Source organism: Haemaphysalis longicornis, unplaced genomic scaffold (assembly GCF_048455015.1).
Source record: "Haemaphysalis longicornis isolate Haplotype H1 unplaced genomic scaffold, Haemaphysalis longicornis Haplotype H1 scaffold_4, whole genome shotgun sequence".
NCBI lineage: Eukaryota > Metazoa > Arthropoda > Arachnida > Ixodida > Ixodidae > Haemaphysalis > Haemaphysalis longicornis.
Genome location: NW_027526361.1, coordinates 87911481 through 87936051, shown reverse-complemented (window position 1 = coordinate 87936051; position 24571 = coordinate 87911481). Strand labels below are relative to the sequence as shown.

The window sequence follows — 24571 nt, the reverse complement described above, 5'->3', positions numbered from 1 at the left end:
TAGCTGGCTTGCTTAGGCGCGGCTCCTCCTTTTATAACCGTGCCGGCGCGGAGAGGGAGAGCACACACACAACGCGCCCGCCGCCGTCAGCGAAATAACTTCCCTCTTCTCCATTCTAGAATGATCGACGCTCTTTAGCACTGGCAAGGCCACGCGCACCTCCTGGAAAGTACTGGAAGCTTGGACGAAACCGGAGCGGCGGAGGTTTTATTTTTGTTGTTTTCTGGCCGGCCAGCCGGCGTGAGATCGTGTTACCGCTTCTTCGTTCGAGAAACTCCATATTATCTCTGGGCTAATGGAACCGAACTGAATGAATCGAACTACTGCAAGAAGAATTAGGCGATGTACAAATGAAATGAAAAATTTATAAGGTACTTTTAGACGTCGTACGCTCGAGTTTGTGACACAGCCCCCCCGTTTCAGAATATTATGCAATAACATTCCCAAAACTTACAAAGTCGTGCGTAGGCGTCGTTCACACTTAGTGAACAAAAGAGGCTGTGCCTACTAACACACAATCGAGTACAGCCCAATGTGCTTCATAAGAATAATGACAGGTACAAAGTTCGCGTACAGAACAGCGGTTTGGCGCAGATTTCTCAACAAATAAGCATCCTACGGACAACTCATAAGTTTAAGAACAATACAGTTCTAGCATCCGAATTAAGCCAGTGCCCATAATAAATGTCTGGCCAGTAGTCATTACAAGTGCGAAACTCATGAAAATACACCGTGCACTCTAGTGCGAAGGGGACGTCCCGTAGGCTCAAATACAATGAGTGTACGTCAGTACTCAGAAATACATACAATGCACTGGTACAGTGAAACTCATAAAAACCATAACTAATATGCTGTTTACAAACAATAACATGCAACCGCAAAGTTAAGGAATGTCACCACTAATAACGACAATAATACACGGCAAATGTACTCAACAATAGGTAATACGAGAGTTCACGCAAGAACCAACTAGTGCGTGACACTGTACAGCCAGAGTGACAAAATAAGTACAACGTTCGCGTACAGTACGACAGAGAAACGTTGAATACAACGTTCGAGTATACAGTACTCGACGTGAAAATACAACTCTGTTTTACACAATTCCACTCATATCCCACGTGCATACCTAAATTTGAATTCTTCATGTTTATCCTGTGTCTATCGGGCGCTTGCGTAACTCCGCCTGCGGAATTCTTCTCTTCGGAAAAGTTCCTTTCCAAATGTCGCGCGAAGCGACAAACCCTTTCGTTTCCGCCGTGATACCGGGCCTGCGAAAATGCTTCCGTGTCTGGACCTTCGTCTGGCGAACGTCCGATTGGCTAGTAATGGCTTGGCACTTCCCACCTGCCCGTCGGGACAAATGGCTGTGGAGATGTTTTCTCTTACTCTCTTGAGCCGAAACCTGCACTCCTTCTTCTGGTAGCTCATTTGCTTGTCTAGTTTTGTAAGCCAGGTTTTCAATGGCTTGTTCTTTCCGTGCCCTTCGGACTTCCTTCTCCTTATCCGAGGTGGCTCCGTCGTAAGGGCCGCAGTTTCTAATCGCCGGAAATGTGGCGGCTTCGCTTTCGCCGGTGCTCGCGTTACGACGAGCACGGCTTCGCCTCGATCCGAGGCATCGAATTGGAGTTCTTTCGAAACAGCGGGTGGTTTCTCTCCCACCGCTGAAGTCACAGGATCGTCGCCGAAACTTATGTACGGCGCGTTCCCTCCGCGGAGTGCGGCTCCGCTTCGCACGGGGGTTTTAAACTTGACCTGAGAGTCCGTCTCTTCGCTTCTCGAGCTGTCAGTTACGCACGCGGCGCTAGTCTGCCCAGAGAGTTCGCTTTCTCGAACTGGGTCTTCCAGCACAATAAGTGTGCTTCCATCCGTGTCTTTTGGAAAGACGACGGTTCCCTCGGGCACTCTCCCCGCCATATCGGGTACCCCTTCGTCTAAAGGGTTCGGCCCCGACGTCGTGATGGCATCCACAACCGGGATGTTATCTCCATCCTCAAGCTCCGCATCACCCGTAGGATCATCGTCCTTCCAGGTCTGAAGTGGTGCGCTTTCGCACAATTCTTTAGGTATTTCCTCCTTGCGGATCTCGGATGAATCCGCCTCTTCCCCTCCGGAGCTATCCTGGCATTCCTTTGCCTTCTCACGGTTAGTACTTTGGCCACTATTCTCATCTCTCGAATTTTCATCATTGAGTTCATCTTTTCGATGGAACTCATTTCGCACAATCTCTGTGCTCCTATTCATGTCTTGAGACACGGCAACCACAGCTGCCTCTCCAGCCGACTTATCGGGGTGTGCCTCCTCAATACGTGGCTCTTCCACCTCAACGGGTGGCGGTTCTTCTGGGGCAGTTAAAGTTATCGGGTCGTCGGGATCTCTGGCTCCGTCGATGTTGCCGAGGATGAGGTCGTACATGGATCTCTCCATGCAAAGGGCGGTTACGCTTCCCGTGTAGTAGGGAGTCTCCACCTCGATCTGAGCTACCGGCAACTCTCGCATTGAGCCATCCATAAAGTACACTGGGTTTGTTTCCCCAGTGAACGCCTGTTCTCGGACTAAGTCCGTTCGCACAATAACTGTGCTGGTGCCGGTGGAGCGCAAAACGATAATGGTTTTGCCTGACAATTTTCCCTCAGCCACCGGCACTGTCTTCGACCCGACTCCCGTAATGGCACCCAAGACGTGAATTTTCGTGCCCCTTTTACGCTCCTCAGAACCATCAGTAACATCGGACTGTCTGGATGCCCTGGGAGGTGCGCATTCGCGCAAATACTGGCGCCTTTCATCGTTGCTGCTCCTGCATGTCGCAGCCTTGTGTCCAGACCCGCCCGTTTAAAACACCTGGAAGCACTACTTCTCGTAAAGTTGCTCCAGCAGTCCTTGGCAATGTGCCCAAACTTGTTACAGGAGTAACATTTCAGCAGGAGTTTTTGGCTGGTCCTACTTCGGTCCGCTACCGCGTTTCCGAAATTTACCTTAACCTTTTCAAGGTTGGTACTGAGACACAGGCGCCTATTCTCTCCTCTCATGCTCCGATCTGCTGATGAGCAGTCGAGCTTCAAACGTTGAGCATCAACATTTGCTCCTGTTAGCTCCTCTTTGCTTGCTTTCTCCTCTCGCTCCAACCGAAGTTGTCTCCGAAATTCTTTCTCTCTTTTCGTCTCAGCTTCTGTTCGTGCTGCCTGTCTTGCTCTCTTAACTTTCTCGTTTTCTTCTTTTTCTTTCTGAGCTACCCAATTCCGCAGTTCGGCCCCTGAGAGGCCCAGCTTGCAGCGCAATACTACAATTTTCTCTGAATCCATGATTGCATATGTATCGCAATCTAGCCACAATACTCTAGCCTCTAGCTAGGTATGTCTACGCAGAGAAAGTTAGCGAGAGCACCCGCTTATAAAGGCAGTAGCAACCTATGCCAAAAAAGTTCCAGGCTCTTTCTCTTCCCTGCCGCTCACATCAGAGGTCCTGTCGCGGACGCCAGAAATTGTCACCAGCTTCCTTAAATTAGGGTGCTCTGTCAGAAGATATGGGGAGTCGACTCAGGATAGCCAACAAACCCCACCGAATCCACAGGGCACAAGTGACAAAGGGGGGTGGCCGTCTGATGTGCGGCTTTCGCCGACCAGAGCGGCAAGAATGAGCAAGAGCCTTGAACGAAAAAAAACAGCACAAAGACTTATATTTAGACAGGCAAGTTACAAACACAAGCACGAGGTAACAGATCGATAATGACAGACAACCTAGTTGGAATTCTAATACAAGAAACAGTTCAAAATTCGACTAAATGATGCAGACAGGAGCGTTAACAAATGAATATTACGAATCGGAGCAGCTAACTAAAAAGAAACGAACAGTTCGATGCATATGAGAGACAGAGTCCCAACATATTCACCGACCGGGCCGGACGATGCACCGCTGTCGGAGGCGATTCGGCTACCTGGGAAGCGTGGCTTCGCTGTAGGCCAGGCCGTCCGAGACGATCACGGTGATTCGAGGCCCGGGAGTACGTTGGAGTACTCCAGGGCGCGGGTCGCCGATTGTGTGATGCACAAACTGACAGGTGCCGTTGTCAATCACGACGTCCAAACGTAGCTGGCTTGCTCAGGCGCGGCTCCTCCTTTTATAACCGTGCCGGCGCGGAGAGGAAGAGCACACACACAACGCGCCCACCGCCGTTAGCGAAATAACTTCCCTCTTCTCCATTCTAGAATGATCGACGCTCTTTAGCACTGGCAGGCCACGCGCATCTCCTCGAAAGTACTGGAAGCTTCGACGAAACCGGAGCGGCGGAGGTTTTATTTTTGTTGTTTTCTGGCCCGCCAGCCGGCGTGAGATCGTGTTACCGCCTCTTCGTTCGAGAAAGCTCCATATTGTCTCCGGGCTAATGGAACCGAACTGAATGAATCGAACTACTGCAAGAAGAATTAGGCCATGTACAAATGAAATGAAAAATTTATAAGGTACTTTTAGACGTCGTACGCTTGATTTTGTGACACAGAGTAACATCACGTTCCAATGTTCCAAGTGTAACTCTAACGCGTCTCTTTCCCATCTCCAGACCGGCCGTGGTAAAGCAAACTCGTTTCAAGTTTCGGAACAGTGAGGAGTAACCGTTCTCTTGTAGAGGGGAGTGGACAACACTGATGTCGACAACCTAGCTAGCTGGTCACCGGACTAGCCCCGCCATCTGTCGTACGGCGAAGAAAATAGAGCCACTTGAACGTGCCGATGACGAATCCACCGAATCTTCCGCGGTCGCGGCGCAGTTAAACCGGAGTCCAGAGTCACCTGCAGCGCATCCATCCGTCTCCGCTCGGAACCCTTCCCAGCGCTACGCTCTCTCCGCTTTCTCCATTCTTCGCGGCGCAATCAATCTCGGTCGCCCGACAACGAGCGCGAAGAGACACCTCGGAATTTACGAGCGCTCGCATACAGCGGCGCCTCGCACGTGCGATCGCCGGCTGAACGGAAGCAAGCAGTGCGGCCCGGGTGTCTTCGAGTGAGGTGTTGGCTTCATCGATGCTGCTGATTATGTGAACGGATGCGTTGCGTTTCCCTTATTTCCAGCCCTGCTGACCGTTACCTCGGCCTGCTGTGTGACGAACATAGCTTTTGTGTTCGCTTACGAAGATCTTCGGCGAAGTGTGTGTAAAAGTTTCTCGGTGTTGCATAACTATTTACTAGTGGGACGGCGTCCTCTCAGTGCCAACTGCGAAGCGCATCGTAAACGCAGACATGAGTTCTTGCTTTGTGAAGTACATCGTGGTGTTAACCGCAGTGGTCACCGCTTTCATCGGCGGGAATAACGGTATGTATGTCTTCGTTGGCATGTTTTCGTTGTTGTTGATATGCATTGAAGAAGCTTGCTTGCAACGTAGTTTGGTTACCTCTAGCGTAGTGTATTTCGTAGTGCGTTGAATTAGGGCCGCGCTGATCGGTACCTGGCTTTATTACAGGAAAAACTTCACAGTTGCGTAACCATGTATGGACTGAAGCGCAACTCTTGTGAAAAACAATAATTTCCAGACCTGCTTCGCTGACGGAAACAAAACTTATATACATTTTTAAGGAGCACATGATGTCTTATATTTTAAAACTGTGTTTCGGATGTTACGGAAAGGTGCAGTTGTAGCCGATATTTCGCACTGGATTATAAAGGAATTTCTGTGCTTCGGGTTGCTAGACAGATTGCGCCCAAATAAAAACAACCGAATCCCGGCCCCAGAAAACGAATGGAAGTGTTTTCTACCATAAATTTGTTACAACTTTGTTTAAACAAAGGCTTCCATTGTGACCTCTTGGCTGATACTGAATACTCTTAATAGATGTGTACCAGGTGTCAGGTTAAAAACCTCGATGAATACAGAACGTCGAAGTGTTCGAACAAGCAACAGTGAAGAAAATGTGGGGAAGCTCTCCGATTTAGTGCAATACTGAGGACACGGCCGTGTTTGGGCAAAACGTAGCCCCGATGGCTGCCAAAGTACTCGTTAAATATCGGCTACGACACACTAATTTCGTTAACAATAAAAATAACATAATTGTTACATCTAGCTGCATCACAAAAGCCCCAGCAGAGCTTCGGCTTTCCCTATCCTGGCAAGATTTCACGTCAAGGTCGTTAATTTCTCTACAAAGCGTCGAGGATGTATCCCTGTCTGATAAATTTTCGCTTGACGCGTCAGAATAAACGGCGTCGTGAACAAGCGAAAAACAAAGTCCCTCTAAGATTTACCCCAGAACAGAAATTGTGATGGACGACGCTCTGTAACTTCCTTAACTGCGGTAAACACGTGTTTCTACCGCAGTTAGAACTGCGGTAGAAACACGTACTGCAGTCCATCGGTTTAGTCGGTTAGAAGTTCGCTTTATGGCAAGTCATAAGAACAACAACGCTTAGACTTTTGTTTTTCTGAACACGGGTTTAGTCGGAAGTCTCGAGCGATAAATGTGGCCCTAAATGGCAGTTTGCTGGCATTCGAGCTTATCCTTGGTTGGTCTTTCAAGGGGTGTGGTCCGGTCGCGAATGCGTCAAGGAAAAGTAGGACACGGGCTGCCGTCACCGTCGCGCCGTCTTCGAAGGGAAATCTTTCGCGCGTTCCGGCGTGCCTGATCAGGTCTTTGAACGGGAGCTGCAGCGGAGAAGGCGAGGCGCGGCGGAGGGCAACGAAACAGTGCAGAGGGGGTCGGTGGCCATCCCAACATGGCGGGAGTGACACCGCAAAAGGGGTGAATAAATTTGTGCAATTGCGTAACAATACGGAACAGTGTTATTGCGCTTGTATTGAATGTGAGTTTTTTTATAGCCAGACTTGTCTATGAGTAGCCAAAACTCGGGTTATTTAATTGTTGCATAGTTTTCCTTTTATTTCTTTTCATCGTCTACCTTACATTAACATAGCGATCAAGTGCCTTAAATTTGTAAATGACATATACTTGAGCAGATGCGAGGCGCACTACACGGTTGGTGCTTTCCCACTCTTTCTGTTTCGTGTTTCGGCTGTTTTCTTCACTGTCTTTGTTTTTTCGTCCATTGTGGGAGGGCGGTGTAAGACATGGTTCTCTAAGTTCATTATTATGATTTCTTCGTGTTTAGTATTTGTATACTTCGTCTTTTTTAAATTTCATCCGTTTCATCCGTCCAATTATCATTAGGATTTAGTGTGTTAACTTCGCCGATTCTGTATTTTTGTGCAGATGCAGGCCTTTATTGGATAGGGGATTTTTCACGATTTTTGTATTTGTGTTTCGGTTAGCTTTTCAAGGGATTTTTTTCAATTTTGACTTCGTCTGGTTATGGGGTGCACAAGATAAATGCTTTGGATTTTGGTGGTTGACATTCAATTCTTTCAAGTTTTTTTGTTTTCTTCGTTTCTGGTTTTCTAAGTTTTCATCGACCAATTTTTTTATTCATGTTATTATAATGATTAAATGCGCTAACTCTGCCAACAGTTCATTTTTGTGCTCATTCATGGTCTTGGAGGGTTGGTCCGTTTATTACGATATTTCCTTCCTGTTTCCTTCGTTCGTTTCTGAGCTGGTATTTCTGCCTTCTTTTTGTGTGCATATTTTTGATTTGCTTAGTTCCGTTTTCGGGTACCTGTATTCGACTTTTTTCAAATTTTGTAATTATAGTTTTTTGTTTCTGTTGAGCCAATTAATTATCCCCATGTACGCTACAACGACATTTCAATGTGTTAACTTCGCCAGTAGTGCATTTTTGTGAAAATAAAAGTCGGTACATGGTTTGTCCCTCTTAACTGTTTTTATCGATGTTCAGGTATGGTTTTGCGGGGCTTTATTTTCATCTTCGTTTTGTGAGGGTGGTGCAAAAGGCGTGTTGGTAGCTTCCTTATTGCATTTTCTAAATAGTTCTAGCCTTTATTCAAGATAGTTTAACTTTTAGCACTTAACCTTTAAGAAAAAGGCATTTTTTCTTTATTGTTGCGGTCTCTTGAAGTGGTAGTTCAGCTGGCTACGTGCTGCTCACACTTGCTCTTGCTGAAGAATGTACTTGCAAAAGTTCACATTTACCTGTAGCTCTGCCTGGACAAGTTCGTGCTAACTTCGTGTTCCGTAGCAAGACTCGCGTTCTTGAGCGCGCGTTGGATCCCACTAAAATGTATAACTGTACAGTCCGGAATAAACCCGTGGCATAGCTGTCCCGACAGGGATGGCGTGGGACTCGGGACGTTGTATGAAAATTTGGGACAGTTCCGCAAGATCCGGGACGGTGGGTAACCCTAGGTAAATCCCTTTCTCCGTTCCCCGGGGCTAGAAGCCAACCTGCCCTTAGAATTTGAGGGCGACGCAGCAAACCACCGCTCCCGAGCACCCGTACTGTACATGACTGGCACATGACACTTCTGCCACTTCTCGAGCATCGCTGTCGGCTTCCTCATGGTTGGTTCAGATAAGAGCGGCATATAAGTTCACAGCCTTCAACCGTGCATAAAGCACCCCAAAACTGCAGTCACAGTGACGCCAGTGCAAGCGCTCTCAGCATATTCAGCGCTGCGAGAGATAACGGCGCCAAATATGTCCATGGCCTTCCTCTTTGCGCGCAGCTACGGTGACAAGTTCTCCTCGCTTGGACGTCGTCACTATAGCGGCCTCGTTCGTGCGTAGCGTGCTCAGTGGAAGGCCGTGAACTTATCTCGTTAGAACGGTGGTTTGGGATAGTTGGTGCATACTCACTGAAATTCAAAACAGCGCAAAAAAAAAACGGGACTAGAAACGACGACACACGGTGTCGTGTGTCGTCGTTTCTTGTCTCGTCTTTTTGCGCTGTTTTGAATTTCAGTTATCTATGTCAAGTACCACTGGTAAAGCTGAGATCGATGCAACAGAAATGGTGCTAGACCTTTTTATTTTCTTCTTCCTGGGAGCTTCAATTTTACCACTGGCTGTGCTAGCAGCCCTAGAATTGGCGCAGTGTACAGGAAGATCTGACTTCGCATGCGCAACACAGCCCTGAACATGTTCTCATCTTATTAAACATTAACGGAATAAAACGTTTATACACAATGGCTCGCTCTTGCGTGTAACGTCACCACAGCCCTTTCTGGAGTACTACTCTCGGCTTCCCCCGTGCTGCAGGAAATAAAAGCGGCAGATAAGTTCAAACCGCCCCACAATGTAAGCGGTGCTCCAACATGACAGATACAGTGACGGTAGAGCAAGCCATGTGTTGTCGCAGCTGATGCGAGAAAGCCGTGCGGCACTCCCCGCTTCTCCGCGTCGTGTTGTTGTCCCCTTTTCTTTTCGTCGCCGTTCCGCTTGCATTCGTGGTCTTCTCTCGCCATGGAAGAAAGACAAAAACTTTCTCTCCTTCATTGTTCCCGCTTTTTCTTACCCAAGCTTATGTCGTAAACGACCTGTCCGGAGGCGATGTGAGCTACAGCGCGCGTTCCCTCTTCCTCGACTTCGGCCGTGACTCGTGCCGACACTGCTACTTTAGTCCCTATGCACTTCGGAACCCCTGTGAGTAGTACGCAAAGGTCAAGTTCCTTCTGAGACATGTATCGAAAACGAACGGGCTAACGCTCAGAGAAGAAATAAAAACAAGGTAAACAGTCCGGAGAGGATACGCCACTGCTGCGTGTGCAATGCGTGTTTATGAACTTTTAGCATACCCTGTATGCTAAAGGTACCCCCGTTGGTACCTTCACGTACCTTCAGGCGTGAAGGTACCAAAGGGCACGAACAAAAGTCTGGTGCCGATGGCGATCGAGCGGAAGGAGGTTCCAGGGGGCTGTTCAAGGAGCGACTGGCGGGGGCAAGAAAACATCAAAAGGAAGTTCAACAGGAGATGAACATAAACTCCAACTAGCCTTTCGGATTCGCATCCTTAGAAAGTTCTAAGCATCGCCCGTAGTTCTGAAGTGAAGCTTCATTTGTCCAGCTTTTTATGCTTTACAACCTTAAAGTTTTCAGCATGCTTTGTCTCGTAAGCCTCTACAAACCCTTCAAACAGTTTCCGTGCTGGTAGAATTTTGCCCACTGTCTCCTCTATTTATTTTTTTATTTATTTATTTATTTATTTATTTGTTTATTTATTTATTTATTTATTCAACGTACCACTAAAGGCCCTCATGCAGGAGGGTATTACATGGGGGTGGTCAATGCAGCAAAAACAAACATAAGAACAAAGATATACACTGGCAGAAATAGAACATAAAAAGAATAGCGTATGCGCGAACACATATATGATAAATCTAATATTAGCTCGAAATAACGCGTAAAAATAAACTCAGAAGAAGACACAGCAAACAAATCTCTGTAGAAAAACAGCAATCTGTCAGAAGTTATATAAGAAAAAAGTGATAGTTTTGTTTTCAATTCACAACTTCTATGAGTATTAGTAGATTAAATTTAACAGCATCAATGACGGTGGCTGTGTGTGATGGCATTGCGTTCCAGTCAACTATTGTACGCGGAACGAATGACCGTGAATCGTTGAAAGTATGACATGCTAAACAAACGCTTCATTTTGAAAGGATGGTCGTGTCTAGGAAGAATGGAAGCTGGTGAAGAAAAGAAAACGTCATGAAGCAATGAGTGGTGATAAAGTTTACGAAAAAGGGATAACCTTCAAGCTGTCAGTCATTGCGACAAGTCGAGCAGTTCTGCACGAATTTTCAAATGACGGCAGTAGTCGGAAAAGATGAAGCGAACTGCGCGGTTTTGAAGTGTTTCGATGTTGTTGATTATGTAAGCTTGGTAAGGGTTGTTGGTGCGCCATGAAGCTAACTTCAGGAGCGCCTGCATCAAGCACGAGGGGTTACGCTCGCCATTAGCCGTTAATAAATTTTGATTTTAAACTAGTTCAGGCGCCCGCCATGCCCCAATAGTGAAAAATGTTTGTTTGTGTATGTCAACAGTGAACTCGAGCGTAATTCGGATACGACGAGATGCGCTATAAAGATACGTAGATACAATTCCTGATCTAAATGACGCCAAGCACCAATGCTGTCTAGGGGGTCATCGTCGTATAGATGCATAGGATATACAACTCCGCCGCACGTCAGTGGCGGTAAAGTAGTTTCAGTTTATGGCTAATAGCAGCATTTAAATTTCACACATGATGAAAGGCTATGCAAGAGATCCGTTTGGGAAATCTAATTTAGGGCTGTAATTACCTGCAGTGATCGACTAACGTCAAGAAGAGGTTTTTGTTATTTTATAAATTCCATCTTGCGGTTTCCACCGTCTGCTACTGGAAACGGAAATGATGTGCCGTTGTTGAGCTGTTTCTTTTTTTATGTCCTAGTGAGAAAAGAGTCTTCGGTGCGGAGTACCTTTCTTTTTATTTTTAGTATTTTGTGATTCCGTAATTTGACATTTCTCAATATTGGATGCTCTCAGTCGAGTTGGAATTCGCTTAATCAATGCCAGTGCTAAACAAACAAAAGAAACCACCAAGCGCTCCTTTCGCCTCGGGTATCGTCGTCGTTTAGCTGCACGCCGGATGTGGCGCGGTTGTTGCCGTGACCGGCAGGTCAGTTGCCGCGAAGTAGTTGCAATATACAGGTCATCGTTTTTTCGGAATCTTACTTTTCAACAGTACCAATGCAGAACGGGCTATAAGAACAGTAACTTCGAACTTTAATTGCGAGCATTTAGTAGACAGGAGTAGGGCTGCGAGTACCTCTGGGCGCTTTGTGACGTTCTTCTGGTGTCACGTGGGTGGAGAAAATGAGTTTTGTGTGTTTCTCATAGCCCACGGCTTCGAGCCTGTCGAGTGGGGTTAAGAAAAAAAAATCAGGCGTGTGAACTTTATGTTTGCTCAGGCAGTGCATAAGAGTTTGGCGCACCTTTAAATGTACCCTAAGAAATCGCTGCCAAAAAAGGGCTGCTGGTTGCTTCCTAAACGCAACTCGTTTTCCAAGTGAGAATTGGTAATAGCTCACCGCGGTCGGTTGCATTATGCCTAAATGCCACACAGAAAAACCGTATACGCGATATTAAAACGATACTTTTCTGTACCTCCTTCTTGATTTTCGGACGCTGCTGCTGTGCTGTGGCTGGGACGCACCAGCGGGTTTCTTACAACGCCATCAGATGGCGAATCCCACCCCAGTAGCGGAAGGGCTGTAATGTGCTTTAAGCTACAAATGTTAAGCCTAATACATTCTTGAAGAAGAAAAAAACAACTTCGGTTTGTGAAGTCTTGTTAGTTACTGACGAAAGGTTGGTTAAGGGGATGAAAAGAAAATAAACAGCTGCAGGAGCATACGAAATGATCTAAATAATCTGGACGTAGGCAAAAATTTACAAAGGCAAGCAAAATTGTTTTTCCGAATGTCGCAGGGCTTTGAAACATACCGTAGCGATGACAAATGTCGACAGAGTTCTTATAAAAAGGGGGATGTCGGAGGCCTGAAAATTACACATATCTACAGATCTATCAGACCTCTCTTAGTTGTACACAATTTGTTTGCAAATGCAACAGCTAAGCACACTAACGAAAGCCTAGATTTTTAACAACAAACGGAACAGGTTGTAGTCAGGAGAGGCTACTCAATAACTCATTGCATTGGTGTTTGTGGAAATGTTATTTATAATACTTATCGCTGCACTGCCCGTCATGACGTGAGCAGCTCTAACTCGAGCCTTTTCGTCTCCTTCACATCGCCACGTTATAAACAGAACCTCCACAACACCCCCGGTACGTCGCTGTCCTTGGCCTCTCCTCTTAATTTAGAGGGTCATCAATCACGTAATAGGAAATTCTGCATAGTATAATAAACACTCTTCTGAGCATTGGTAGATTCTCAAAAATCATGATTCTGCAGGCGTTACCACGGTACTTGAGTAAATGAAGACCAGGGAATAGAAGAGGCATTTACAAGGCTTTTTGGGGACATAAACAAGGAATCTACGGGCGGGGAAATCTTTCACAAGCGCCGTTACCATTTTCTGTAAGGAAGGGGGAGAAACAAGGAGACACTATCTCAAAAATTGCGCACCCTGTTTGGAGGGGTCTTCAGCCATCTTTAACGGGGGGAGTTAATAAATCTGAGTAAATGTGGAATATTTGATCCACTTGAGCTTTGCGAACGGCGCTGTCTTGCATCAATGTTTGTAGTTGGCGAGTTTGTAGTTTCCTTAATGTTTGTAGTTTCCTATTACATGCGACAACATAACAGCCATGAGACGTGAAAGGGAATCGAAGCGACGTCACAAGGCACAATTCACAACTGCTTACTGCATGTAAAAGTGCTACAACTGTTCCAAGGGGCTAACGACAAGGAGAGAGCGAGAAAGAAAGTTTTCACCGACAACAATCTAACACTTGCTCACGGCATCTTTTAACGAATGATGAACTTTGCTTCAATGTCCAGTGATATCCGTACTCTCCCAAATGGGTATTTCGACGCTGGTATTTTGATTGTTGACTTTTATCATTAAAAGAGATGTCCAGGGTTTTGTGTGCAATTGTCCAGTTAAACACATGGCTGCTTTATGTGCCAGCGCGGTTTCTAAGGTGTCGGTGCACCACGCATTTTCGAGTGTAATCCTAGTTTAGCAGTGGTTTGTGTTTCGCCAATTATCTCAGGCAATCTCCGCAGCTGTGTTAAATTTCTTATATGCATGCTGTGCTTCTTCAGCGGTGGTTGCGGCTAGCACGATCATACGCCTACCATACGAGCACTTAATTTCTTAAATGAAAGTTTTCTTAGTGGCACCAATGGCGTCATGTCAAACCCCATAGACTCGTTGGTCGATCGAAAATCTCTGACAACAACTCCGGACACACGCCGCGGGCGTGAAACCGGGCTTCCATTCTTTCAAAACGGTTACTCGAAAATTTCAAAAAAAAAAAGGAACGGTTCTAGATCAGACAATACGTGCATCGATCATGACGAAGGAGTGCAATAGTATACCTTTATGCCATGAACCAGCTATCGGTACACATATAAATCGTTCGTAGAAGCTTTTACTTAGTGCTAGAAAAATTTTCGCATTGGTTTGTTCGTTGTTTGAGATTTGGGCCCTTGAGAATTGACGACCGATTCGATGCACTTTGAGCGAAGGTTGAACGCACTTTGAGCGAAGGTTTTGTCGCACTTTTGACGCAGTTTTGACGTCAAACAGCTTTCGTGCTTCTCGCAACTTTCTTCAAGTTTTTCGTCTTAATTAATTTGTATGTTATAACCATGATGTGCTTCATTTGACGCCCCGTTATTAGACGCCGTTGTTTTGCGAGGACATTAAAAGCAGATACATTTTTCTACAGCTGCTGCACTTTTCCGCAACGACTGCCCACGCACTTTTCTACAACGATATGAGAATCTTAGCCGCAAAAATACAAGAAGTACCCATAAAGAGTTGACTGAGGCAAAGGAGACTACTTTATTTATACTAAAAGAAAAAGATACAACACAAGCACATGAGAAAACAGTACCCCGAATCGATTACATCAGTGCTTCTGTACCCAACCAACACTGAGGGGGTTTTAGGCCCATGCGTGCGGCTATTAATAGGAACGGAACAAGTCTACATGTGAAGGGGGCCTTTGTACTCAATAAGGAAAGAAACACAGAGCCCGTTGAACGAACTCTTTCCGATCGTTGCAACAAAATATGCCAGTTACGCGCGAGAAAGGTAGCTTCCTGATGAGTTCATGAAGACGCATACGATGAGCAGGCTTGAGTAAAACTTACTCGATGGTACTTCACGCACATGATGCAGCGGAAAGCCACTGTTATTATCCTTCGAGATATGAAGAGGTGCTGAGGTCTCAGATGCTAAACGTATCGCATTCGGTAATTCACGAACCTTCGTGTCCGTAGCCTGGATGCGAGGCAGTGCCTGCAAACATGCGCCGATGAACACAACCCTGTGTTACGACTCATTACTTCAATAGAATGATTTCTAGTTTAAAACTGACTCATTTCATCCTTACGATGTACCTGGCTACACAAGGTGATGTTAAAAGGCCGCGATACGCGGACCGAAAATTCGACAAAAAGTCGAAAAAAGGGTGACTTGCGGCGTGCGCACGACGCGCTGTGCCGGGAAAAAAAACCTTGTTCTCTGCTGTGGGCAGATAAGTTCGTCTTGCATCCATCGACAACGGAAGTGGCAACAGCCCGCGCCGAAAGCGAGCCAATCAGGTTGCACCACGGGTCTCGACTCCGATTTTCCTGCTCGCCTGCGCATTCTACCGACCCTCCGCCGCTCAGGCCGACAGCGCGCTTTACGAGCATCAACAACCACGACATCGATATATGCACGCTTTAAATTCAGTTCTAAACGTAAGCTGGCATTGTACAACCACCTTGTGAGATTTTCGTGTTTGTTCGTGGGGCCCACGAATTTCTAAATTAGCTTAACAAAAGCCATAAAGTATACAAAATTATGGCCACCAGTTCAAGGGATTTGTGACCTCACAAACCTTGCACGAACCACACAATCTTGAACAGCGCACGCTTCACATTTTAAATGCTGAGCATTTCTTAGGCTCGCCTGGTCCTGTGTCGTTGATGGCGGCGCCGTCCAAACGCTCACTGCGCATGCGCAACTCTCCTCCTTACACCCACAGCTCCGCGATACTACACAAAAAAAAAAAAGAAATAGTTAGCGGCGCCCGGTTTCGATCCCACGACTCTCTAGCCGCAACGGGAGGTACGCGGTGCTCTCCCACTACGCTACAAATCCGGGACAGGAGCAAGTGCTACGAACTCGCCTTATGTCCTTGACTCATTCAAACTACGTCAAGAAGCTACTGATACAACGAAGGCACGCGAATCAGAACGTCAACGGAAACGACGAACTGAAAACTTTAGAGGGGGATGCTGAATTTCCCGTGGGAATGCTGTGGCGGGAAGCGCCACGCGCCTTGCAGCTCAACCAGCCCGTCCGCAGCGCCTCTTATGCTGATTGTGGCAGGATGCCCCTAGGGATTGGCCAACCAAAGAATCCATCACGAGATAGGTTCGCGTTCAACCACCGTCGTCATCTTCCCCTAGGGGAACCGCCGAAGAAGAAGAAGAACGAGAAGACAAAGCTGCGAAGAGGAGGGCGTGTACATTGCTCTCAGCCGGTGCACCAATGTCAACAACCTTTACCTCACCAAAGCTGACGGATACTACCGATTCTACCACAGAGACAACATCGACAAGAACATGATGGACGAGTTTCGGCGCCTCGAGAACCACCGCCTACTCACCGTAACACAACAGCACTTGCGTGCCTTTGCCACCGGTGTGGACCCGGAGGCGGAATTCCCTCTGGCGCTAGTAAAAACCAGATCACTCAACATAACGGCAACACAATGGAACCACACGGAACCTCCACGATGCCTCGCATCCTCATCAGGGTTTCCCACGGGAAGATGGTGTAATTTTTTTTGAAATACCCTTCCATCATGTTTCTATTCGTAACAACCATGGTAATTATGCCCCCCCCCCAAAAAAAAAAAAAAAATACCGGCATTTTCTTTCATAGTGATAAAAAGATGCGTCGTACAACAGGCTTGAGAACTTTTATTGCATCGCCAATAGGTCCTGCATGTCGGCCAAATTTTTGCGGCGCTTTGTTCATTATCGTTGATTTTCGCGTCGCTAGGTGAACAGAGAGAGCGACACAGGAGCAGAGAATGGCGGAGGGAAGATTGCTCGTGGAGAGAGCTCAGAGCTGCCTTCTCTACGTTTTGACTGGCCACGTTGTTATGCAAACGACAAATACAAGCGCGGCCCGTCAGCTGTCTGTGCCTCAAGGGGTCTTGTGGCTCTTGTGACCGCGTGTATGCGTTGTAGATCGAGTCTGCCGCCAGTGTGGGTAGCAAAAATGGAGCGCCGAAAGGCTGATACTGATGGACAACGAATGGAGTGACAGGCAGCTAGTGTTAAACGAGCACACGAGACCCCTTAGACGCTCAGAACTCAAAGCAGGGTTAGCAGAGTGTGCGAAAGGAGTACGAGAAACTCCTACGTTTGGGGCTTCTAAAGCAATAGCAAGGCCTGCTTACTGGTCGAGGCTCATGTTCGCGAGGAACAGGAGGTAGGTGCTCCCGCATTCGTAAATAACCTCCTAAAAGTATTAATTAAGGTAATTGTAGTTTTTATGTTGTGGAGTGTCTTTTAGTCTGTTTTGCCCCGGTGAGTCCAACAAACTGCTGTTGCCTGTTTTGAAAACGCCTTGACTAACGAGGAATCGTCGAACGTCGCTCGCATGCGGGAAGCTCGCGTGCGGTGTCTTTACTCTACTTCATATTTGAATTGTCGGATTGGCATGCGTTAACTAGGCGACAGAATCGTAGTTCCTTCCAACTGTGCAAACCGCCTCAAGAATGTTTGAAAACTATCGAAAACATCGAAAATCATGTCTGAAAAGACTTTTTTGCACTTTGGAATGTTCCCTAACTGAGTAGCAAGAATAGTAGTACAAGAGCACTTTGCGTGCGATGTCGTTCATCGAGGAGCCGACGAGGGCATCGAGGCCGCCAAGAAGACGACGACGGCCCCTGTATCTTGGGTCCGTATGGCACAACCGTACTACTCATCGATCATTCGGCGTCGTGCTGCGGCGGATTTTCTGCCGCGCGAACATCGTCGTCATTGAATCATTCTGCCATTTTTACCTTGTTTACTCAGACGTTCTTTGATGTAATGAACTTCCGAAGGACGTTCCGATTAAGGCTACAATAACAGGTTTGGAGAGGGCAGCTGAACGTCACATTTTAAGTGAACAAACAACAACGTTATGATATGGTGTTCTGGAAAGTTCAGCGTGACAATTGAATGTGTGGTAGGTACTTCACGGAGCTATAAGTCGACACTCTCCTGTTCGCAGTTTTATTTACACTGTTAGTTCATTTCTCAGCCTTTTCGTTATACGCTTGACTATTATGTCGACGAACTAAAGTATACGATATTTTAGTCTTCCGTGAAAGCCATACCGTAGTCGCTTACGTACCCTCACGTTTTTCTTACACCGTCATTCCTAGAGACTTCACCCTCGTCGTGAGGACTGGCTTCTTAACGTAAACAGAATATCCTCACGCGCAATCCGCTAGGAGGGTTCATGGGTCTCCACGCGCCTCCACGATTCATGCGCGTGAGGCTGCGCTATTTTTTAAAATGATGTCCTGTGTCACCGAAGAGCCTTCACCGCACTTTCTTTTTGATGCAGTATTTCCCAGTGTCAGGTTCTCTAACATAAAATTCGAATCCAAGTTAGCCATGAAGTTGTTGACCCGCCACGATGGCGCAGGGGCTATGGCGTCGGGCTGCTGACCCCGAGGACGCGGGTTTCATCCGGTCCTTGGTGGGTGCTTTTCTACGGGAGGCGAACAGCGGAAACGCCGGTTTGCGAAAATTTCCCCGCCTGGTCAAAATTAATCCGGAGCCCTCAACAGGTTCAGCTTCGGCGCGTTAGGCCGCCGACATTTGAATTCAGAACTGGGCCAGGTGTTTACGGACTTGCATTTTTCCCACCTGTATACTCTTCGGTGTCTACAGTAGCACAAGTTCGTAATGATTCATTGTGAAGAATGGCAACCTGATACCGTAGCTTCTCTGAACGGCTCTTGTCAGCACCTAAGTGTCTACCGGATGCAAAACGCCGGACGAGCTACGCTATGCGATCTTGCTCGGCTGGCATTCTTCCCTGATAACGAATGCGGACGTGTAAGAGAAAATATTTTCTTTTACGCGGCAATCTGGCCCCCGCCTTCCTACGCTGCGCGCTCTTCGTTACTGCGTCATCGATGCCACTCGTCACGTTTCCTGTTCCGCTCGCGCCCTTTGACACCGAATCCTCAGTTTTTGTCCCGACGGCCGCACCATTTGCAGACGTGCAAGGTAAACCCCCGGCTTGTGCGCCCCTTTTCGTTCCTACGCCTGCTGTTTACCTTGCCGCTGTTTCAATGCGATAAATCAGTACCGACTTATCAAGTTGACAGTTCTTCAAAGGCAATCAGCTCAATAAAATCAATCCGTTTGATTTTTTTTTCTTAAAAACAAAAATAAAAACCTGTTTGATCCTATTTTTAAGAGAAACGTGAAAATTTAGCAGAGCAGAGAGTATTTGACAACTTGATTTTTTTTAAAATTAACCCAATTTAATTGGGAAGGGAGGTAATATAAAAGGATAGAGACAATATAAAAAGCATAGTTGGGGTAGTCGATCGGTAATACGACAAGTTCTAAAAACATGTACTGATTCCAGAATTATTCCAGGGGAGGAGTTCGTTTGCGTAACTTAAAAGAGACTTCAAAAGCCTCAAGTTGAAATATTTTGAATCGGTGTGGACACCGGCACACTCTGGCCCCGAGGTAAACGACGTTGCTCGAGAAGCGGTCAGATGCCTCACCATCCGTGCGGGAGCAAGCTCATACCCCAACACGGAGCCACATATGCAAGAACAAGGGAAGTCTCTTAAAATGGGATCACTACACGTAACCACCTCCCCCGTCCGGTCTACCCTCTGGAGGAAAGAAATTAACTAACTGCGAAGAACAGGTTTGATGCCTCTTCAATACATTTCCCTAAACACAGCAAAACTAACTCATGTACACCCGGCAGTATACTCAATTCCAAATTGCCCTCAAGGCGCAGCCCCAGGCAATGCACCTCACCTAATATGGGACTGTTCGAAAAGTAACTTTGTCTTATCACCAAATTCGTGAATTTAACTTCAACTGAGCTTGACTTGCGGCTGTCTCGAGACGGCTCCGATGCGACTCATTCATGCAATTCACCAAGAAATTTAATGGCTAACAAAATGAATGGCCTCTTTCCCATACCATCTTCCTGCCCGTCCACTTTCTGAAATTCATGAATACAAATACCTGGGTGTAACTTTAACTGACAACCTTAGTTGATAAACTCGTTAAAATATTGGCTCGTCCGCATTCCGCGAACTGTGATTTTTGAGGCATAAGGTTAGCCTCCTTGCTTATGCGTAAATGACGGTGCCGCAATTAGAGTACGAGTGTTTGGGTATGGGACCCTTAAACAAAAATTAATATCGATGCCGTTGAGATGATTCAATGCAAAGCTGTCCGGTTCATATATTCTAAATATCGTGCAACTGACTCTTCTGCGCACCTAACGAAAAAAAAAAAAAAAACAACAACAACAAGAAGCTCCTACGATGCAAGCTTGAAAAAAAAAGTTTAAGGGTAAAATTCCTCTTTTTACTTAAAAGCAACAACGTATCCCTGCAACCTCACTTCTACCTCAAGCCATCCACAGCCCGGCTATCAAAAAATAGGCACCTCGAATCACTTACCCCCTACAACGCCTGAACTAGCATCTTCAAATACCTTTTTTTCTTCGAACCATAGCTGAGTATAACCAAACCAGCTGCCACCCTCAAACATTGCAGGGCTTCATATCGTCCAACAATTTGTTAGCTGATCTCTTTTTTATGTACACTTTGATGTTATGCCCCTCTTGCTTGGGAACTTTATCGAGACTGCAGTATTTTATAAATAAATAAATAAATAAATAAATAAATGAATAAATAAATAAATAAATCAATAAATAAATAAATAAATAAATAAAAAATAAATAAATAAATAAATAAATCCTCGCTTCCTCCCAAGCAGCTAGCGGCAAACTTGTCTTGAGATATCACCGCTGAGGAGTGGTGCGAACAGGCACGCGTAGCCGGGATTACCCTGGCCACCCGGGATTACCCTGGTCTCCTGGGCTGCCGAAGCCGCCGCCCGGCTGATTTCCGCTACCACAAATACCTTATGGCCCTGTTATTATTTTTAATTAAATATTTTATTGGTAAGAAAATATCATTTCTGATAAGTATGTTAAATATTGCCGACCTTTTACAGCGCGCATTATTTATGTGTGACACATTTTACTAATTTTCCCTACTTTTGCGCCAGAAAACTACCTTATAAGTGTCAGCACATCGTAAACAGGCCATAAGTGGAGGAAGGTAACCAAACTTCGAACCAACGGCCTGTCAGCAGCGAATCCAGGGGACTATTTTTAGGCTACACTCCAATACGACACGTTTACCCTACAATATATACGCTTTGTACAGCGATCATGTCCCTGTATTGCGCAGTGTGATGTGGAAAACTACTACGACTACTAAACATATTCCAGTGAAAGCTCATTAATTCAACCCCCGTTAATTCGTAAACTTGGTTAATTCGACCTACGCGCGTAGTCCTCACAATTATATGCAGGAGTACATGGAACGGAACACTCGTTAATTCGGCGAAACTTTCACGCGTATCGGTTAATTCGACCTAGCGTCGGAGCCTGTGAGCTCGCCCAGTCGGTGAGAAGAGAGGAAAAAATAAAAATTAAAGCCGTTAACCACTCAAAGTGAAAGCTGTCGGAAGCGCAGAGCAGTGATTCGCCAAGATCGGCTGTGGCGTCGTTATCCGCTCACTGCTACCACCTATCACGCTCTTCGCCGCCCTGTCTCACGCCTCCCCTGAGGAATTGAACGGAGGTTTGTCCCCCGCATTTCAAACTTCCCGCCTTCGCAGTGCTTGTGCACCCCCTGCCTAAAACAGCGTGAACGGGAGTTTTGTGTTTTTGTGTGTGTTTTCCCTTCATTCCGCACGTGCCGCCGCCGTACTGCGAAGTTTGGAACGCTGGAATTTATTCTTGCAGTGCTACCTTTTTGCGCTTACTAGCGTAAAAACCAACCCACTGAGCGTTCCTAACTAAATGAACGCGGGGGCTGCTGATTGTATCCACAGCTTTCGCATGAAATGTACCTGCATTTTTGTTTGCGCTGAAGAACGGGGAGATATATTACAAGCGCCTGCGGTTCACGACTTTCGAACGCTTATGACTATGTAAACTGCTTGTTTCACAAACCTCTTGTGGGACGTCGTGAGGACGGTACGCCGTGGTGCGAGCTGCGACGACAAGTCGAGCCCCTAAAGTGCTCTGCACTTAAAAAATAAACACGGCCAAGAGCAATGATACTGTACAGCTGAAAAAAAATGCCGCATAGGCCAACCGCATGGTCATTGCCATCATCCAAAACGGGTAGATGTATAGGCTTGGTGGCGGAAGCTGCCGCCCGATACACAGGGGTTAAGCCACTACCATCCATCCATCCATCCTCGAGGAAAGCGAGATTGGTGGCGGCTGCATCGGTCGAAGCATGTGTGCTTTGTTGCCTTTGTCGCCTTGTGCAGTCGTGTAGCAGATATCTTGTCTTCAGCAAGTTTCATTTTGGCGTGTATTATCGTTATTGCATGTTCCTTGCGTGCTTCGCCAGGCGTGTTTACTGAGCACATTTCGAGTGCGTAGCGCGCGGTGCTTGGGCGTCTCGCTATCGCGTGCTGCTGTGATGGCGACACCAGCAAAGCGGCCGAAGTATCGGGCAAAGGACTTTGCACGAAAATGGAAATACTGATATACTGAAATACGTCATACTTAAACGCGTCATGCAAGGGAAATTTTCGCGGGTTTGTTGGTGATTCGATATTTCGACAAACGGATAATTCGACAATTTTTTTGCGACCCCAGCAGTGTCGAATTAACGAACTTTTGGTGTAATAATTTTATTAACATGAAGTACATACAAAAGTTAGAGAAAATGAGCCCGCCAAACCGAGCAGGTTTGCTTGTGTGGCGGCTCTCGGCACCAGTGGCCATCACTACGGTGAAAAGCACCCATGGAAAGCACCGAACATCCAAATGAACATTGAGGACAAAAAAAAAACGATAAAGAAAAAAAGAAGAAAAAGCACGGCGCCAAAAAAGCAAAAAAAAAAAGAGAAACATTGCTAAGTTTGTATGGCATTTTCTGCTGCGGTGAGCCAATCACGGAGTAATATTGTGTGCTGCTGCTGTAGTCGTAGCCCTGATGCACTCTTCATAACGCACAAAAATGTTAACAAAAAAGAGAATTCCTTCACTACGGGCACTTTATGAAAAAAAGTCTTTTTCGTCCAGCGGTTTACATGGCTATATTTCCAGAATGCACTTTCTACTTCCACGATAGAGCTGTTTGGTTTCCTTTCGAAGCTGCAGGTGCGAGTCCGGAAATGGCGGACGGAAGGGGTGGAGAAGAAGGGATGTTATCACTTTGTTTACGTAAGGTGCGTCAGTACAGAGCCCAAGCACGTCTTGCTGCGTCCATACCATCTCGTGTCTGGAGTGCTCTCGAAAGCATGAGTCAACCCATCGTGCCGTGTTCACGCACTCTTAGTATAGTGGGTATTTTCACAAAACTTCCTATGGTGCCCGTCACGGAAATAGAAGAAATGGCTCCCAAGCTCTTACAATAATAATACGTTCTCTTGTTTTTGCGAGCACAGCACCGGTCGTGCAACGCCCTGTGTCTACACAAAATTAAATTAACTGGTGAACTTTGGTCTTTTTATCGGCATACTGGCGTACATAGTGCTCACTGGTTAAAGGAAATTATAAAAACAAAATAAATAATGAAGTAAAATTAAAGTGATAATGACGCACTCGTTAAATCATAATTGCCTTATATATGAACCGCGCTCACGGGACAATGGCGGAAATAAAAAAAGAGAAACAACGATCCCAAGCCAAAAAAGTGTTAAAAAGCCTTATTGCTTAATAACCTGAGTAGGCAAAAAGATGCATCATTGATGAAGTTAACACAAATCTATTAGGAATAATAGCGACAATAAGGTTACAGGTCAAAGGAAATAAGAAAAACAAACGAGAAAAATAAAAATGGACAGAAACCAATATTATTAAAACAACAAAATCGATAAGTTAATATTATACTGCCTTGAAATATTGAAGGCTCCCATAAAAACCCGAAAACCAAGCCGCAAAACAAAAAATAAAATAAGAAAGAATCAATCACTTAGCTACGCATACCTGCCCATTTACCGAAGTTAAACACGTAATCTTTATAATAGTGCAATTAAAAATTATCAGTTCAATAAAATCCGAAGAGATAAAAAATACAGGAACAAATCTAAAACATACTAAAAATAATCTAAGAAAGACAAAAATAACAAGACAAAAAGAACTAACCGAAATATAAACAAGAAACCGTGAAAATTACCACCCATGTAACGCCATGCGTCTGCACAAAAATACATACCAGGCGACGTTGATACGTGCAGTCGTTATGATATGTAGATGGGAGTGATCAGTGGAAGTTTTGAAAAAAAAACAGAAATACAGCAATAAACAAGAACTGAAAGAAAACGGCGTAAGATTTTTTTAATTTTAAACACTGCCCTCATAAGACAAGGCGAAAAATGCAAAACATCCAAAAAAAGTAAAACACGCCGAGAAAAACAAAGCGTATAATAACTTGACACGCGTAACGCCCCGCATAGTGATCAAAGTTAACATATTTACACAGCGTAAATATAGATTATTGGTTGAAGCCAAAGAACTTGAAATGTAAAAGGGGGCTCAGGAATGCTTACGTATTTTTAGGCAACTGTCACAATTCCTGTGCATTTGTTTACGCGCATTGATCGTAGATGAATGAGGACACATACTGCGTTAGAAAACACGTCCTTTTTTGTTTTGTCTTTATCTGGCGTCCAAGCGCTTATTTTAGAGGCAGTTGGCACGATATATTCATATCTTTGCGGCCTCTGTAAAATTGTCCAGCCGCCCCATTTGGCTT

General features: G+C 45.8%; 1 protein-coding gene across 2 annotated transcripts in view; it reads left to right on the top strand.

Annotated features, from left to right (window-relative positions):
* The first annotated feature begins 4751 nt into the window (after positions 1-4751).
* LOC144178987 (glycoprotein antigen BM86-like) overlaps positions 4752-24571 on the top strand; it is a 69890-nt gene continuing 50070 nt past the window's right edge. For both annotated transcript variants that reach the window (XM_077707147.1, XM_077707146.1), the window contains exon 1: positions 4752-5302. In XM_077707147.1, the coding sequence (XP_077563273.1) occupies positions 5230-5302 (73 nt within the window). In that variant the 5' untranslated portion in view covers positions 4752-5229. The remainder of the gene's footprint in view (positions 5303-24571) is intronic.